The sequence below is a fragment of the Neopelma chrysocephalum genome, unplaced genomic scaffold, assembly GCF_003984885.1.
Source record: "Neopelma chrysocephalum unplaced genomic scaffold, ASM398488v2 Primary Assembly neopelma1_97102, whole genome shotgun sequence".
NCBI classification, from domain to species: Eukaryota; Metazoa; Chordata; class Aves; order Passeriformes; family Pipridae; genus Neopelma; species Neopelma chrysocephalum.
Window position 1 is genome coordinate 4,410,157 of NW_020925744.1, and position 13,119 is coordinate 4,423,275.

Below are 13,119 nucleotides of genomic sequence, written 5' to 3' on the forward strand. Positions count from 1 at the left end.
ACCGCAGCATACAGCAATTAATTATTGCCTGGCAAACTTTCCAAAAACTTGTAAACTCAAATATTAGTAACAAAACAGGAAAGCAAAATGAAAAAAGCGGCAGTGCAAACTCACTCTCACATAAAGATCCCTGAAACAATAAAATGCAAAAGACCCATCGCACTCAGGGATTACTCACCCATAAGCTCCATTACTAATCAGTTTAATTGTTTCAAAATCACTTTCCCGAGGTTTCCTCTGCAGCTTCAGTGAGGTATTAGAGCTCTTCAAAGGAAGAGATGAGAAAGAACAAAGTTAAAACAGTACTTTTTTTCAAAATCAGGTGAAAAAAAACCCAAACAAAAAAACCCAATCATCACCAGGTAAAAGCTCTGGCCAGTCAGTCACACAGTCAGCACAGAGAGGGACCAAGGGACTCCTGAAGAAAAGCTGCTTTTTCATCAGACAGGTTCATCTGCTGAACCGCAGCAAATTGTCCACCTATCTACATGCAAAGGTTACAGGCATGAGGGGTTCTGGTAATGTAGTTACTGGCAACTCTTATCTGGAGTTACGGACTCCTGTGAATCCCACAAGGCTCTCAGTGCCCATTGCCTTCCCATTTTAGTAGATCTCATATTATGGCCTGGTAGTAACAAACTGCAGATGAGCTCCTGTTCATTCAAAAAAACTTTTACACATTTCAAACTAATGTTAGGGTAAAGTGTGATATAACTTAGAATAGACTGTGAAAAGAGACAAAATGAAAGAGAAAAATATGGAAGATAAAAATGCATTATTTCTAGCTTTAGAGAGTCACTTTTATCTACTTGTCAGAACTTTTTAAAAATTGAGTTGTCCTGAATATGGCAAAACCTTTTTTCTAGTTTTAATTTATCTTCAATATGTGTGAATTAGAATTGGGGTTCAGGGAGGAAAGATGAGGGCACAGGACTCCAAATTCAGCATTACAAGCCAACAATATAGTTTTTGAATGTTTTCAAAACCTCCGAGAAGTTCCATGATCCCTATCCAAGCAGTTTGGTAATACTTAGAAGTCGAAAGTAGAGCTGGTTGGAACATTTTCAATTAAGTGCTTGCTAAAGAAAATTCAGAGCAAGATCAGTGAATATGTTAATATAATGAACTACACAGGAGGTGACAGAGAGGACTCACTAAATTGTTTAGCCCACTTGCCTGCCAGTACAGGATTTTTCCTAATTGCATATTTACTATGACTGTGAACAGTCCTGTGCTTGCAAGTTATGCTTCCTGTCACTTCCCACATATGTTTATTCCACAGCTACGCTTTCAGATACTTCCAAATATCCTGTATTTTTCATTACTAATTTCATTTCATCATCTCCCTTATTTACATTCCTTTATTACACTGCATTATCCTTCCTGGATTTCTTCAGCATTTGCACAACACAAACTTTACTATTTCAGTTTCTTAGCTAACGCACCTTAGATTCTGTTAAGCACCTCAGCACTTCCTTTAAGCCTTCTAGTTATTCTGTCTGTCTTTTCTCCAGTTTGTCAGTATCCTTCCACTAAATACTGCTTAGGTGTAATACAGTATTTTAAATGCAAATGAATGAAAGCAGCAGAGTAAGAAACACCCTTTGTGTCAATTACGGAATTATGGCTTTATAAGTGGCATTTTGCCAGAATGTCAGAAATTATTCCAATATAATATGACACGTACCAGAGAACGATGTTTTTTCTGTTACATATCAGAACTAGTTTAACAGATAACCCATGCCGGCTAACATTTGTAAATACATGTAAAGTACCACTAATCACCCACACATCTCTTCAAACCTCACTTGCTTTCTCTATCCACTTGAACTAAAAATCAACCAATAAGTTTTTAGAACTTCATCTACTCTGTTGACTGAAATCAAAGGTATAAGAACCAACTTTTAAAAATAAGAATTTAGAATAAGAGCATTTAAGTCCACAATATTCAGTGCAATCAACTCGTCCAACTCATTTTTGTTTTGCCATCCTGAGCAAACATCTGACAAAATATTACTGTAACATACCCCTTACTGTAGGCAAATATTTCCAAACACAGATTCAGAAGAATGATGCACAACCTTCCAGACTGTAAACTAACTTTCTGAATCCAGTCTATTTGCTAACTTACTCATTTCTTCCTTGTCTCTCCATTGGATCTGTTCAGAGTCTCTCACTTTGATCATTAGCTGCCTCTGTGAATGGACTGTTATAAAATCTCTTTAAAATTCTTTGTTTAATAAAACAGTTTACAAGTACTTCTAGAAGAAAAAGAAATACATTGATTGAATAGAAACAAAGAAAGCACTGGTGGATTTTGTGGTAAAGCTATTGCCACATGGCTGACACTAAATTCATGGAAGCTGAAGACACTAGGAAAATAGGTATAAAGTTTTGTTATACTTTTTGAAAGCCTTCTGCCTGCTGAGCATCATGGCATTAGTGTGAGGATTAACCAATGTTTATTCAATCTGTTTGCACATACCAAGAGAAAATAAAACAGACAGGGTTGGGGGGAACACAACACATTTTCTTTGCTCACATTCAGCAAAAGCAGCGACATAACAGGAAAGCTTACATTTACTGATTCATCCACTTCCAGAGTTTCTGCTGTCCCACTCTCACAATTAGCTAGCTGAGCTATTTCTGGAAAGAAAGATTAAAAATTTCATTTTAAACTACAGCAAATACAAAACTAGGTGAAATACAGAAAACCTGAGAAGTGACACCCTTCCAAAACTAAATATAAAATGGTGTCCTTATGTAGTATTTGCCAAGTAATTTTCAGGGCATCTCCAAGCATAGATTAAAAAAAATCCACCCAGAAAATTAAGACCTGCTATTCAGTGCCTATATCGTCTTCCACTGAAGAATTCAAATGGCCATGAAGCAATGAAGAGCAATACTGTTTCCACTGCTGAGACGTGCAAATTCCAAGATTTGTGTGTAAACTGAGCATTAAGGGAAAGACAGCACTACTCTGCTAGAACTCCTGAGGATCTCAGCCCCAAGGAGGTTAACAGTAGGCACCCTCCTTCTTGGGATCCTTTACAGTTAAAGTAAAAGCTTCTAGTTTAGACTAAAGATGGAATCCAAATATTTTTCATCTTCTACACAAAAATACTGATAGGCCTAGCAGAATAAGCTAAAAGCCCTTCTCTTAGGAGCTTATCATTTAGAGAGTCATAACACAGACAACTTCTCTGGGAAAGTACTATTTTGGGAGTCTACAACTTGACCAGATTATCCCTGCCAGGGTCAACCTATGTTGCAAAGCTCCTAAGCCAACCCTGTTCTTCAGGGGGGCAATAACTGAGAATTCATTTGGGTAATAAAAGCTAAACAGGACAACCAGTACCCAGAAGACCCCATATACCTACTTGAATTATATACATAGTTAATCATATACGCCCTACAAAGCGAAAGATGCACGTTTTATCACAATTATATGCTGGGAATCAGACAGATAAGACCACCTGAAATTTGTAAGGTCCATTTTTATCTCAGGACTGTGAATTGAATTTATGAATATGAAATATAACTGAATATTCACATAGAATATCTAAACTGGATTTTTCTTTATATTTCTATATATGACTATTACAAGTTAAATGCTGCACAACACTTACTGCAATTTTTAAAAGCAAATTAACCACATAGACAATTTTCTGTTGGAACAGCTAAAGATTTAAAAGGAGTAGCTCTCATCTGTAACCACTATTGAAAACAAAATGTATGTAAAGTGTAAGAAACAGAAGAAATTAGTACCTCACTTCAAAAGTCAAGCACATTTTTAAACCCTTAAAGACGCTAAAAACATTAAAAAATTAAGTCAATAAATGGTGAAAAATATCTCCACTGAGAACAAACAAATCTTAAAAAAAAATAAAAATTATATAGGATGAACTTGGAGTGGATTTCCCTGGGAAAAGTCACAGTTTTGTGAACATGGGTGTTTTAAAATAGAAATGTTGATGAACCTTTTATTGTATGGGAGAGAACCAAGTAAGCTGGAATAATATACTTTGACAGCCTTCTCAACTGAAATTACTTCCATAAATAGCATATTAAAACGCTATCTTTTTAAACAAACTTTTGCAAAATAACCATTATCTGAAAAATCCATATTATTTGCAAGCAGTATATAGTAATGGGATGGAACCAAGAGCCAATTTTCAAAACAGGGAGCTATAGAACCATTTTGCAATGCCTGAAGAGATTTTTAAAACTCATCTACATACCATTAAACACCTGTCCTTTTTCCTTCATTGATTTAAACCATTTTTCAACACTCATAATTCAAAATGGTAAAGATGGTAATTTAAAACACTTGGGGAAAAATTTGTCCCCAGGGAACTCCTCAGAAATGCAGCCACCACTCTCTAACTGCTGAATCTGTTGTGGTATTGCTTTCAGTACAGTATAAATTTATCTAGCATTATCTCCAAATAATGCATGCATCATTTCACCCAAAGAAAGGACAGTACAGCTATGGCAGCAAACAAAGGAGGTAAGTAGAGAAAGATCTGAAGTAGGTTGCTTTTCTCTGCAGATGTCATTGCGCAGTGATTTATACTGCTTATAAATATCACTTTTTTGGTAGTATGGCAGGAAAGCATTAACACAAATCACATGGCCTGAATTACTTGATCACAAATACACACACATATTAATCTTTAAAATGATACACAAGTTAATTCTATTGCCCAAATCTCCAACTGAATCAAAGATCAGCAATCCATACATCATACAGCTATCAGTATTTACTGACAAACCACATGGTCCATTTTTTTCCCCTCAGAAAAAAATAAAACAAACATTTCAATTATCCTGGAATGCTTTAAAGTTTATATTATATTAATAGTTAGTTTATGAACTATAATTTTAAGATGTGTCTTTGATGATGTACACTCATGTAAAGTAGTCAGCAAGAGTACTCATGTTTTTCCTATATCTCTCCCATAATAAGCTAGTAAAAAAAAAATAATCAAAGATTTTATTAGCTTAGACTCATAGATTCCTAGATTCTTGACTCATACTGAGGAACGCTAATCCAAGTGGCCAAGAAGAGTCAATCAGAAAGGCAAGGTTCAAGTAGCAGAACCAGGGTCAATGATACAAAACCCTAAACACACACTCCAAATTACGTCTTACATACTTGATCAGGGAAGAAATTATGAATTGTCGGTTTAGGACAGACCAATAGCTCACCAAATCCAGAAGACACTTGCAGAGAATTAAGATGCTTCCTGATCTTTTCCAGAAAAAAAGGGAAAACAATATTTATGTGTATTTTCCCAATTTGTCTGGCTTCCTTTCTGTACTCCAAATTCAAGCAAAAAGCATCGAAGCTGTTAATCTGTATCTCAGATAAAAAACTACTAAATTTGGATGAGGAAGTTATTCTGTGAAGATAGGAAGCAGACTAATAATAGACTTGATTTTCTTTAGGTCTGTTAATTTAGCATGAATATCAGCTATAACAATGCCAAATTTAATTGAATTAGATCTAACCAAATTCCTGACAACACTGGCAGTACTGAACTTTACAAACTGCTTTAGTTCAGCAAAAAAGAGTTAAAAACACAATATGTGACTCCTTTGATTTAACATCAGGTGATCATGCATCGTAAGAACTAGCTAAAAAAAAATTTTAGCATAGTTTTTTGCTATTACTTTGTGTTATCAAGTCCTCTCTTAGTCCTGCGTCATAACACAGAAGACAAGATAATTGTCACTAGCTAGACTCATTCTTGCACAATGGCATTTCTGCCAATTTCTTCCAAATTACAGAACTAGCACTGAACACAATGAACCCGATTTCTATTTGTCACCAGTGATAGACCATGCTCTCAGGATGGCAAAGAAGATAGTCTGACTAGGATAGAGAAGTAATTTTAATTTTTTCAACGCTGTCCTTAAAATAATCATAAAAGGCTTGGGTTGGAAAGAACCTTAAAGATCACCTTTGTCATGGACAGGGACACCTTCCACTAGACCAGGTTGCTCAGAATCCTATCCAGCCTGGTCTTGAATACATCCAGGGATGGAGCACCCACCACTTCCTTGGGCAACCTGTTCCAGTATCTCACCACTCTCACAGTGAAGAAAAATTTTGCAATGACAATACCTCCACTGGAACCCAAGTTCTCCCTACAAAAGTTTTCAACATGTACACATAAATTACCCGGAAAAATAAATGGAATGGAAGATAGTTTTCTCACAGACTAAAAGATGTAGAAGCCTGGGGCCACTGAAAAGCAAACAGCTCAGCCCAGGTTTTTTCATTTATACCTGTGGTTAGATAATATTTGATAACCATCAAATTTCAGCTAGAGTTGAAATAAGAAATTTGCATTGTCAGGCTGGAAAAATATGACTAGTATCATTGACACAATGTATTTGTGAATGATATTCAAATGGAAAAATCCTATACACAACAGGTGGCTTTTTTAACGCCTTTGAGCTTGGGAGAGTACTGACTGCGAGGGTTAGCAAATGCTTGTTCTGCTACCATCTTAACTTTCCCTTTTTCAGGCACACACAGATTATGAGAATGATAAATCACATGGAGAAGGAAGAATCTAGGAACTTACAGCTCTACCAGGAGATGCACTTACCTTCCAGAGGATCTTTATTTAAGCCCAGCTGGCTAATAATATATCGAGGGATGTCTGTTTTAATGCCCTGACCCTCTTTAGCATGGCCTTCAGCTGCTTCCAAAAGATAGTAGAACTCTTCAGGATCAAATTCCTAGAGGAAAAATAATCACCTTCATTTTCTCTGTTGAAAATGAATTCTTAGAGTCTAACTAAAACATCCTTTGTGTCTTCTACTGCACATATTTGACATTTCCCTATTAAAAACAATACCTCTTTATTCTATTACTAGTAGTCTATTAATCTATTCTGATTTTTCTATATCGTAACATACTGTAAGCAATGAAATTCCATACCATTACTTCAGAGCCTTACTTTATAGAAATAGTATGCCTTCAAAACTTCACATGATACTGAGTGAAATCACCTATAACCAGCAACAATAACATTTCAAATAGAGAAGACTATCTCCCTGCATTAGTTGCCTACAAAAATACACTACAGAAACAAACTGTAAATATATTGTACTACAATTTTTACTTCTAAATGAAATTGGAAGTATTTTTAATCACTATATATGCACTGTGTTTTATGGAAAATACAATTATATAAATCAATAGACAAAATAGTAAGTTGATAAAAAAAACATTTGAACTTCATTGATCCAATTGTTCCACATCTAGAAATTAAACATTTTCCTTTGGGAACTAACTATATTGTAACTCTCTTTTATAACATACCTAAAAAGGCAAGCCTAAACAAGCAACAAAAAGGAACCAAAAAAACAGAAATTCAAAACTGTCTATCCCCAAGTTCCTTGGAAATACTTTAATTTTACTACCTTTATAGATTATAAAAATAGGAATGCACTTAAAGGAGCAAGGAAGTTTATTAAAAGGTTTATCAGATTTTTTTTTTAGTAGAATTTCTCTCTCTACCGGCATGAATTCCTACCAAAACATCGCTTCATGGCTATTGCATTCTTCAAGATGTTTCTATAAACAGGTGCCATGCTTAACTGAGTGTTAAAACACTCATGAAACACTGATGTAACAAAACAGACTTTTTCCTCGAGTAAGTTCATCTCTGTCACAAATACCTGTGGAAGCCAGGCAGACTGCTGAGCTAGCTTCCCCGACTCTTGTTTTGTGGCCTAACATAACCCCACATGGTTTTAGTCTACATGCTGAATCACAAGGCTCCCATTCTAGATTCTCAGGCTACTCAGGACATGGAAACTCAACATCCCAACCCAGAAAAGGGCTTGAGAAATTAGGTATCATGCTTCATTTTGAAAGCATCAAAGCAGGTGCAGCTAACAGCATGTCTGAAATAAAGTATCTGTGGAATTTTCAGTTTTATAGAAACAATCTTAGTTTTACATTTATCATGAAACAATTTTCATCATCTACAGCCTACTGCCAAGGATTTACCATGAACCCATAAACTGCCAAAACTGTCTTATTTAACTTAAAAGCCTCAGGATGCTGCTAAACTGCCTAAAAATCTGAACAGATAACTAAGCAGTACATGCTGTTTCAGTCTTACTCTCCTCATCTGACTTGCCAAGCCCAACTGATTCTCTTACATGTTACTCCTTGGCACTGAAGAACCCAACAACGTGGTTGTATGCCAAGATTTCTATTTACTTTCATCATGAAAACATCATCTCTTGACCTGCTGCAGTGGCAGATATACAGCTTCTCCTCCACTTACTAGCAAGACAAGGCAATTTCAAAACAGGTAGTTTTAATCCTATGAGTGTGTGTGTGTATCTATCTATCTAAATACATTCATCTAGCTATATACATACACAGGTGTGAATAATGAGGAGCAACAAATTTCCTGATCTTTACTTCCAACTATTTAATTTTCCATGTACAAATAGAGAAAAATCTTTCAATATTTGCCAGCAGCTCTTGCTGTCATGAAACTGTAAAATCTTTATTCATTTGATTATCAGGTAAATTAAAATAGGAATTCACATGCCATGAACAACTGAGCCAAGACCACCATCAGAAAACTCACAGCTTTACTGCATATCTGAAACTTCTTGTGAAAAAAAAGTCAGATTTATTTTCTACAACTTCATGAACTTTCTTACAGAGGCTGAAGTTTTTCATACCTAGTATCTATTTCAGACAGATATTCTAAAATATCAGCCAGTATTATTCAAAAGTTCCCATAAGGGACACTACAGACTTTGTTCCTGTAAGTTCACACGATTCCAGTGTTGTTTATGGAGTAGGCTTAACACCCTCTTGCACGAGAAACGTATTATTTTGTGACAGTATGCCTAAATTTGTTCAAGCTGCCTGTATCTGTAGGAACATATGGTGCGGGGTTTTTACATTCCAGTATAAATCTCCTGAACATCCTGTCTGAATTGAGAACACTTGGAGCAAGCTGTGTTGGCTTTCCCTGCCATTGCTGCTCTGAAACTCTGAACCACGAGACACAATCACTTCTGGTCTTTGCAGCACAGTCCTTCAACTCATGCATAACATGCATACTGCATATGCACTCTACTTGAAGGATAAGGCAGAGCAAGTAGCCTACAATAAAATCCCAGTCACAGAAACTGGGAACTAAGTGAATAGAGATTTGGACTAGATCCCTATAAAACTCAGCACTTAGGAAAATGAACCAATAGGTAAATAGGCCACCAGGAGAGAACCACAGAATCATCAAGGCTGGAAGAGACCTATAAGATTATCCAGTCCAACAATCCTCCCAACACCACTTTAACCCCTAAGCCACTAAACTATCACCCAGTGCCAGATACAGATGCCCCTTGAACACCTCCAGGGATGGTGACTCCACCACCTCCCTGGGCAACTTATTCCAATGCCTAACCATCCTAACAGTGAAATTTTTTTTTCTAATATCTAATCTGAATCTTCCTTGTCTCAAGCTTAAGGCCATTTCCTCTTGTCCTCCCACTGAAGGCAGAGAGCTGCCCCCACCTCACCACAACCTCCTTTCAGGTGGTTGTAGAGAGTGCTGAGGTCCCCACCGAGCCTCCTCTTCTTGAATTAAACAGTCCCCGTTCCCTCAGCTGTTCCTCATGAGACACATTTTCTAGACCCTCCACAAGCCTCGTTGCCCTTCTCTGGGCATACTCCAGCACTTCAATTAGAAAGCTAATGAAGAACGATGATGCTGAGGGCAGGGGTTAGTGGGAAAAAGCCAGTAAGCATGGAAGGGAAGGATATTAAGCATCATTAACAAGTGTTGGTCTGTCAGCCTTCCAGATGTGTTTAAGGGCATTTTTGGATGTGTGATAATAGAGAAGGATGCAGACCAGAGGGAAAAATGTAGGGGAAAAAAAACATATGAGAAATTGGGTTATGTGGATAAAGGCTATATGAACCCTGTGAGTAGAGCAGGGAACATCACACTAGACACGGAATAAGCTTTTTAGGGCTCAGGAAGAAGCAGTAAAACAAGTTTGGATACAGTGGCAGAGGCAGGACATGCTATGGTGTTCTCTAAAACCTGCCTTTTTGTTTTGTTTTTAAACTTCTCTTTCATGCTGATTCATTTCTTCTGAACTGCAAATCATGAACAAAATGCAACTGGGAATACTGAGACATGGTGTTTCCAAAACAAAACAGACAGCTCTCAAAATGCCCATAGCTGAACGAGCCAGGTTGTGGATTAACTGTGCCACAGATGAAGGGACACAGTACAGAGCCAAAATCAGGTTGGAAAGACTTACTAGCTCAGATCCAGTGCCACAAAAATGCAGTTATGACAATTTCAGGCATAACTTGAGTCTAGCAGCAGGTTAGTGGCTCCCACATAAGCCTTGCCTGCCTCAAACAGCTGTACAGAGCATTGACACTGTGATCTTGGTATTGGCAGGCAGAGTGGCTCAAAGTCAGCTTGGGCTGCCTGCCAGGCCTGTTGGACTCAGGCTGGCTATTACATGGTATTCGGGTGTCTGCACCATCCTCCTGAATACATTGTGTTCTGCAAGCATTTATTAGTTCCACTGAACAACTGAAGCACACTGGCTCTGTGCGCAGGAGCAACTTCCCGCACCTGAGCCATCCCAGCTCCTGCAGCATGGATGAGAAAAGCAGAGACGCCCACACAGCTCACACAAATTAATGCAGTCTGACAACATTGGTGCTATGCTCATGCATAAGTAAATAAAGTCTTCTGCTCCTTCTGGTTCCTAGTATAATGTCAACTACCCATATATGCAGGCAGCCTAATCCGTCTGCTGTTATTTTCCCCAGATCAAGTACAGCAGAGCTGACTTCAAGCCGCTTAGAGCTCTGGCAGCTGCTAAGTGAAACAAAATTATGAAACTGGTAAGAACAATGGGAAGAACACCAATTACAACTCAGGAAGTCTTCCCAAGAAATAATGAATTCTAACAAGCCAACAGAAAAACCCAATTGGTTCCAAACAGCAGCTTCCTTAACTGATGAAAAGGGTTCTATACCATAGTACCTGCAATAGCAAGGAAGCAAACAAAACTGCAGGAAAGCCCTGACACTCCTATGTTCCTGAAATAAAAGTGAAAGGGATCCCACCAACAATGAAGTCCTACCCCACTGTTTGACATGTTCCAAAAAAAGTTTTTAAAGGGCCTTGAATACTAAACCAGAAATTTCCTACACTAGCAAGTGAAAAGTACTACTCATAATAAGCATGACCTTACCAAGCATTCCAGTAAGCGAGCAGGACGAGCAATAACTATCAGGATTTTCCGAACAAGTTGTTTAATAAATGCCATTTCTCCACTCTCTGATCGCTCTTGGGCCTAAAAGATAAAAATAAAGTGATTTTAAACAAAATCACATTCAGTGCACTGCAGGAAAGTATGTATGATATTTGGGACACCTCTGAGGGTTTGAAGCATGTACTTGATACAAACAGCACTTCAAGTTCAAGATGCCAGCAGAGATAACAAGGATCTGAGCAACACTAATTTTAAAATAAAGTAACCCCATTTCTACAATTCTAACACTGTAACAACAAAATAAAAGTACCTATAATGGACACATACCTACGTTTTTTTTGCTTGTTTCTTAAGCTTACATGGTATTATTACCAGTTTTGCAAAAGGGACAAAATTCAACACAACACAGATCCCTACATGTAGCTTGTGCCTCAATTTGTTAATAATTTTAGGATGAAATGAAAACTAACCTAAATAATATTAAAAGACACAAGCAACATTCATGCCAAATTGATACTGATTTCCCATAGTCAGTTGTCATAGTGAAATGACAATGACATTTGTGAACACATAAAAACTACACTTGCAGAGAGGCTCCATGTAGAGGTACATGTAGATAGGAAGACAACGAAAACTGAGATCTACAAAGATTACCAAAAATGGGGGAAAACGTTATAAAAGAATACATTCAGAAAAAGTACTTCTAGAAGGCTTGATAATATCTGCACAATGGTCTGTGCTGAATTTCAAATTTCTTTAAACGCTTTGCTCTAAGAACAAATTACGTAATTTAAGAATGCCAATGAATGCAAGGAAACAGTATAAACATATTAATAGCTCTTCCCTCAAATATCAAAGCATTTCTTTGTTCTGAACAGTAGAAGCTGCAGACTTAAATTTCTCATCATCTCTTGCTTATTGAAAACCACAAAGAGAACTAAGAAACTGACACTTAAAAAAATAATTAATATGGACAAATAAGTACTTTTCATATAACACATTATATTTTTTATTAAAAAACAGGAAGCTATGAATACAGCTCTTAACATAAGTACCACAATTTTAAAAACCATCAAATATCTGAGATGAATTAATTCGTAGAGTTTAAAAAAGGAAAAAAGAAAACGGCAGAAATCTAGCACTCTGCAACAGATTTCAAAAGAACCTTGATTGGATAGAAGCATAACTCTGAACATTATCAACTAAGTCCAATAAAACTCTTTTGTAAACAAAAGACCTGCCTATTTTAACCACTAGCAAAATTTAAAGCATGTCTGTAGAGTTTTGTGAACAGTTAAGTGCATAAGTGAACAAAATTTCAATACATATTACATTTAAGATGGATGGAGCAGGAAAACATTCAGGTCCACTTGACCTTGACCTCAGAATTATAAAAATGCTGGCTGAACCAAGCTCCTCAAATGTCAAGGGAGTCTTCCCCTGGTTACGCTTAGTGCCAAGTAGCTGCAGGAAATGCAACTTTCTACTGATCATTGCAGCTGAGAACTAACAACAAATAAATTGCATGAATCCATTGCACAACTAATTGCCCAGAACCAAGTCATGCAAAGAAAAAGTTTTTGTACTGTCATATTATGCCGTTAACAAGTATGCAGTGGACTCAAAGGTCTGAATATTTTAAGGTATAATGTCTTTGCAGAACAGGAAACTTTTTCATAATATAGAATTAGCATCATAGAACATGACAAAATGAGCATTTTGGTAATTTTTTTAATAATGCACTGCTTTATATGCAGATTGAAGAATAATTTGCTGGAGCTTTTTTTTTAGTGGGTTTTGGGGGAGGTGTTAATAGTGAACATA

At 36.9% G+C, this 13,119-nt stretch overlaps 1 protein-coding gene across 10 annotated transcripts in view; it reads right to left on the minus strand.

Moving 5' to 3' along the window:
* The window catches only part of MAST4 (microtubule associated serine/threonine kinase family member 4), a 292,509-nt gene that overhangs the window by 33,403 nt on the left and 245,987 nt on the right, over window positions 1-13,119 (minus strand). For all 10 annotated transcript variants that reach the window (XM_027671419.1, XM_027671417.1, XM_027671423.1 and 7 more), the window contains 4 exons: window positions 11,275-11,376; window positions 6,621-6,753; window positions 2,579-2,646; window positions 179-264 (listed from right to left, as the gene is read on the minus strand). In XM_027671419.1, coding sequence (XP_027527220.1) covers window positions 179-264; window positions 2,579-2,646; window positions 6,621-6,753; window positions 11,275-11,376 — 389 coding nt within the window. The remainder of the gene's footprint in view (window positions 1-178; window positions 265-2,578; window positions 2,647-6,620; window positions 6,754-11,274; window positions 11,377-13,119) is intronic.